The following is a 6,495-nucleotide window of genomic DNA, read 5'->3' on the forward strand; positions in this document are numbered from 1 at the left end:
GTATACATATGTAACAAACCTGCACGTTATGCACATGTACCCTAGAACTTAAAGTATAATAATAATAAAAAATAAATAAATAAATAAAGTATATAGGTCTGTAGCATTAAGTACATTCACATTGTTGTGCCACCCTTACCACTGTCTGTCTCCAGAACTTTTTCCATCTTCCCAAACTGCACTTGGTACCCACAAAACAATAACTCTCCAATGCCTTCCCCAGGGATCCCCTTTATCCTACTCCCCACCAGGCCCCGACCACCATTTTATTTGTGTCTCTATGAAGTTGATTACTCTAGGAACCTCGTATAAGTGGACTCATGTAGTATCTGTCCTCTTGTGACTGACTTATTTCACTTAGCCTAGTGTCTTATAGGTGCATCCCTGTTGTAACAGGTGTCAGAATTTCCTTTATTTTTAAAATGTGTAATTTAAAAATGCCCCAAAAAACAGATCTCTAGGCCCAGATAGTTTCACTAGAGAATTCTACCAAACATTGAAAGAAGAATTAACACTAATTCTACACAATTTATTCCAGAAAATAGAAGGGAGCAACATTTCTCAATTCATTTAATGAAATGTTTAGTATCCTGATGCCAAAACCAGAAAAAGACAGGACAAAAAATAAAAACTACAAACCAATGTCCTTCATGAATACAGATACAAAAATCCTTAACAAAATATTAACAAGTGAAGAATTCAGAATATATAAAAAGAATTACATAGTATAACTAAGTAAGGTTTATCCCAGGATACAAGGCTGGATCAATATTCCCAAATCAATGAACATAATCCACCTTATTAACAGACTACAGAATAAAACAGTGTGATAAAATCAATTGATACTGAAAAAGCATTTGACAAAATCCAATACCCATTCATGATAAAGAAAATTAGTAATAGAGTGTATTATAGGTCCATTTATGATAATGAAAATTATGATAAAAATAAAGAATAGAGGATATAGTGTGTCTCCTCTGAAATTCATATGTTAAAGTCCTAACCCCCTGTACTTTAGAATGTGACTATTTAGAGCTAGGTTCTTTAAAGAGATAATTAAATTAAAATGGGGTCATTAGGGTAGGCCCTAATCCAATATAACTGGTGTCCTTTATCAGAAAAGGAGATTAGGACACACAGAGACAGAAATCAGACACAGGCATGCACAGAGAAAAGACCAAATGACCACCTTCTCTCTGTGTTCTCTCTGTGGCCAATTGCATGCCAAAGAGAGGAGTGTCAGAAGAAACCAAACCTGCTGACACCCTAGTCTCAGACTTGTAGCCTCCAGAACTGTAAGAAAATAAGTTTGTTGGTTAAGCCACCCAATCTAATGGTATTTTATGGTAGCCCTATCAAACCAGTATAGAGGGCAAATTCCTCAACCTAATAAAGAACATCTATAAAAAACATATAGCTAACATTTAACTTAATGATGAAAGGTTAAATGCTTTTCCCCTAAAATTGGGAACAAGGCAAGGAGATCTGCTGTCACCACTCTTACTTAACATAGTCTTGGAAGTTCTAGTCAGGGCAATAAGGCAAAAAGGAACTAAAAAGCACACACATCAAGAATGAGGATATACACTATTTCTATTTGCAGCAAATCTTAAAAACAAATCTACAGGGCCAGGCGCAGTAGCTCACGCCTGTAATCCCAACACTATGGGAGGCAAGGTGGGCAGATCATGAAGTCAGGAGTTTGAAACCAGCCTAGCCAACATAGTGAAACCCCGTCTTTAGTAAAAATACAGAAAAATTAGCTGGGCATGGTGGTGGGCACCTGTAATCCCAGCTACTCGGGAGGCAGAGGCAGGAGAATCAATCACTTGAACCTGAGAGGCGGAGGCTGCAGTGAGCCGAGATCGTGCCATTGCGCTCCAGCCTGGGAGAGTGCAAGACTCCGTCTCAAAAAAAACCAAAAAACAAAACAAAACAAAGCAATCTACAAAAAAACTATCCTAGAACTGACTTCAACAAGGTGGCAGAATAAAAGATAATCAATTGTGTATCTATATAATAGCAATGAACATGTGGACACTAAAATTTAAAAATACAATATCACAACTGCTTAAAAAATTGAAAACTACAAAATGCGGATGAAAGAAATTAAAGATCTAAATAAATCAAGAGACTCAACATAGTAAAGATGTCAACTCTGCAAATTGATATGCATATTTAATGTAATTCCCATAATTCCTAAAATCTCAACAAGATTTTAAATTTAGACAATATTATTCTAAACTTTATATAGAAAGGCAAAGGAACCTAAATAGCTAGAGCAATTTTGAAAAAGAAGAATGAAGTGGCAGGAATCAGTCTGTATGATTTGAAGACTTATACAGCCACAGTAATGAAGACTGTGTGGTATTGTTGGAGGGGGAGACACATCAATCAATGGAACATAACCGAGATCCCTAAAATAGGCATACACAAATCTACCCAAGTAATTTTTGACAAAAGTGCAAAAGCAATTCAATGGAGAAAGGACAGTCTTTTCAACTAATGGGTCTTTGAACAGTTGGACATCCACATGTAAAAAATAGAACCTTGCCCTATGCCTCAGATCTTATACAAAATGAACTGAAAATAAACCACAGACTTAAATGTAAAATGTAAAACTATACAATCTTTTAGAAAAAAAACATAGGAACAAATCTTTGGCATCTATAGGTGGGTACAGAGTTCTTAGACTTGACACCAAAAACACAATCCATAAAACTGATAAATTTGACCTCACTGAAATTAAGAATGTTTGCTCATTGAAAGAGAGGATGAAAAGTTATAGATTGGGAGAAAGAATTCACAAATCACGTATTTAATAAAGAATTAGAACCTCACAACTCAACTGTAAAAACAATAGAAAGTGTCCTTATTATCTCTTATAAAAAAAGAAACTAGGCAAAGACATGAGCAGAAATTTTACCAGGGAGAATACATATACATATGGCAAATAAGCACATGGAAGTTACGTTCAATGTGATTAGCCATTAGGGAAATGCAAATTTTTAAAAACTTCATTAAAAATAGTGACACTACCAAATTCTGGTGAGGATGCAGAGAAACTGGATTACACATATATTGGTGGTGGGAATGTAAAAATGGTGGAGCTACTCTGGAAAACAATTCAGCAGTTTTGAGAAAAACTAAACATAAATTACTATAAAACCTAGCAATTTCACTGTGGGCATTTATTCCAGAAATTTATTCCAGAAGCGAAAACTTGTGTTCACATAAAAACCTGCATTACAATTGTTCATAGCAGCTTTATTCATGATTGCCCAAAACTGGAAACAATCCAGATGTTACTCAACAGGTGAATGGTTAAACTGTGGTACATCTATGCCATGGAATACTACTCAGCAATAGAAAGGAATGAATTATTGACACACTCAACAACTTGGATTAATTGCCAGATAATTATGCTGAGTTCAAAAAGCCAATCTCAAAGGTTATATATATGATTCCATTTATATAACATTCTTGAAATGACAAAAACAGAAATGCAAAACAGATTAAGTGATCACCAGGGGTTAAGGATAGGGAGTGAGGAGTGAGGTGGGGCAGGAGGGAAGTAGGTGTGGTTATAAAAGGGCAACACAGGCATCCTTCTGATGATGGAAATGTTTTGTATCTTGACTGTATTCATATCAAGCCTTGGTTTTGATATCATACTATAGTTTTGTAAGATGCTACAAATGGAGGAGAGTGGTAAAGGATACTGGGATCTTTTTTTTTTTTTTTTTTTTTACAAATGTATGCATTTCTACAGTTATCTAGAAACTAAAAGTTTAATAAAAAAGGAAAAAAAAAGAACAAACCCACAAATCATACTACTTATTTATTGAACACCTGTTGTGCGGCCACACCCTATTTAAGGTAATCTCACGAATGTTATTTCTTATTTAATTTTCATGAATGCCTAAAGATTATACCCATTTCCCAAATAATCTTTCATGAAATACTAATTCTTTGTGACATTAATAGCCTTCCTTGGAGGTACTATGTAAAAGGAAATCTCTAGTCAAGTAGGTTTAAGAAAGACAAAAACAATTTTGTTTTAACTGTAGGATTTTTAAGGTATCTAGTATCTAATGAACTTTATAAATACTCAAAACAAGGCCATCATAGACAGCTCCCTTTAATTTTCCCATGTCTTTAATTTTGGAACCCTAGTTTTCACATGATGCCCATGAACAACTTGTCTGAAGACCCAGTATTCCCTATAATATAACAATAAGTGTTGGGTTATAGTTTTCTTCCAACATCTCCACTGAAGTGAGCTTTTGTGTGTTATTTCAATTTAGGCTATAGATTTACTGTCGTAGGTCTGAGTATACTTCAATCATAGTACAGATGATCCAAACTACTTACCATGTAACAATATAAATAGATCGAAGTACTAATGTAAAGACCAACATTCCATACATGACCTAAATAGGAATGGAAAATGAGGTTAGTATAATAATTATTCTTTGGCAAAGGAAGTCTATTTTGCCTACCAAAATAGCCTTCCCAATTAAATGTAAATATTTATTATCCTTCATTACATTTTAGAGAATAGAATTTTTAAAAATGTGTTAAATCACTAAGTCATGCTAACTTCTGAGGAAAAGTTAAGAGCCTGCTTAACTTTATTAAATAACCAATATCAGAATTCCTATATCAATTTTAATTCTGAATGGATCTTTGAAATTTTAAATATCTGCTGAAACCTGAACAAATGTTGTAATTTTGCCTCATACTCTTTAGCTCCTCTCTTCTCTTTAGCTTTGCTTTCAGCAAATACAGTAATTGTGCTTCCCATTTTACAATATTATAAACCTGAATTCTTTTAACTCTTCTAAATGCCTCTGCATTCATGTGCATCCTCCCCTGGCATTCTTTCTCATCCCTAGTCTCCAAAAAAGGTGCCCACTTCTTGACTAAGGTTAATCCATTTTCCTGTGTTTATTCTATATGTTCCCATATCTTCCTAGCATTGGCTCTTCTTTCTTTTCTGTATTGAGCATTAGATGAGTATTAGTACCTGGAAAATTGAACCTAGTGGGAAAATATGATTTAGCAAATACATATAAAGCCAACAGTTGAGAAAGCACCACCCAGGTCAAGAAGTAAATCCTTGTTAACCCCCCAGAAGTGCTGCATTTGTGTCTTCCCAGTCCAACCCTCTCCCTTCCTTTTTAGAGGAAACCCCTCTCCTGACTTGTATAATAAACATTGTTTTGCTTTTCTTTATATAATTACTAATTTAAAGTAGTCATCTACAAATGCATTCCTAAGTAATTAATAATACTGTTTGCTTTTGAGTTATAATAGAATTTTGATTAAGTTTTATTTTATTACTCTTATTTCTTTTGAGGCAGGGTCTTTTGTCATCTAGGCTGGAGTGTAATGGCATGATCATAGCTCATTGCAGCCTTGATCTCCCAGGCTCAAGCCATCCTCTTGCCTCAGCCTCCCAAGTAGCTGGGTGGGACTAGAGGTGTGCGTAACCATATCCTGGTTAATTTTTTTCTTTTTAGTATAGACGAGGTCTCACTATGTTGCCTAGGCTGGTCTCAATCTTATGTGGATAAGGGTAGAAAAGAAGCTGTGTATATGAATAGCTCTGGGTCTTCTGATGAGATGAAGATGCTACATCTGCTATAACTCTCACCCTGTATCCTTGTATAAAGCTGAGTAAATATAGTATTACATTAAAGCTTATTAGAGTCTCATTGCCAGCTTAAATCCATAACTGCAGCTCAAATGGTGAATAAGACAGGCGTAATCCCTATACTCACAGCAATTACAATCTAGTAAAGGGAGAGATAAGTAACCAGGCAATTGTAATACAGTATTATAACTCTATGGCAGGAACTGTACAGAGTACTTTGTAAAGACATAGGAAGGCCACCTAATCCAGACTTATACAGTAGAAAGTCTTTCTAGAGGGTATGGTGTTTAAAATTTTCTACCTGAAGCTCATGTAGCAGTTACCTTAAAAGAAAGTGGAAGAGAGTTATTGTCATATCTTATATTCCAGAGACAAGGAGGAAAAAAAGATCCTTATAGTATATTGTTGTAATATAGAATAGGAAAAATGGAGTCAGAGACCAGAGGTCAAATCTGGCCTTTCAAGTCATGTTAAGGAGCTGGACTTTATATAACAGTAACAGAGGCTGGGTGTGGTGGCTCACACCTGTAATCCCAGCACTTTAGGAGGCTGAGGCAGGTGGATCACTTGAGGTCAGGAGTTCGAGACCAGCCTGGCCAACATGGTGAAACCCCATCTCTAAAAAAAAAAAAAAAATTAGCCAGGTGTGGTGGCAGATGCATGTAATCCCAGCTACTTGGAAGGCTGAGGCAGGAGAATGGCGTGAACCCAGGAGGAGCTTGCAGTAAGCTGAGATTGCACCACTGCACTGCAGCCTGGGTGACAGAGCAAGACTCTGTCTCAAAAAAATAAATAAATAAATAAATAAATAAATAAATAAATAAAAATAATAATAA

The 6,495-nt window shown here is 35.4% G+C and overlaps 1 protein-coding gene across 2 annotated transcripts in view; it reads right to left on the reverse strand.

Annotated features, from left to right (window-relative positions):
- The window catches only part of ACER3 (alkaline ceramidase 3), a 73,142-nt gene that overhangs the window by 24,138 nt on the left and 42,509 nt on the right, over window positions 1-6,495 (reverse strand). For both annotated transcript variants that reach the window (XM_011989743.1, XM_011989742.1), the window contains one exon: window positions 4,375-4,433. In XM_011989743.1, the coding sequence (XP_011845133.1) occupies window positions 4,375-4,433 (59 nt within the window). The remainder of the gene's footprint in view (window positions 1-4,374; window positions 4,434-6,495) is intronic.

This window comes from Mandrillus leucophaeus, unplaced genomic scaffold (assembly GCF_000951045.1).
Source record: "Mandrillus leucophaeus isolate KB7577 unplaced genomic scaffold, Mleu.le_1.0 Scaffold360, whole genome shotgun sequence".
Lineage (NCBI taxonomy): Eukaryota > Metazoa > Chordata > Mammalia > Primates > Cercopithecidae > Mandrillus > Mandrillus leucophaeus.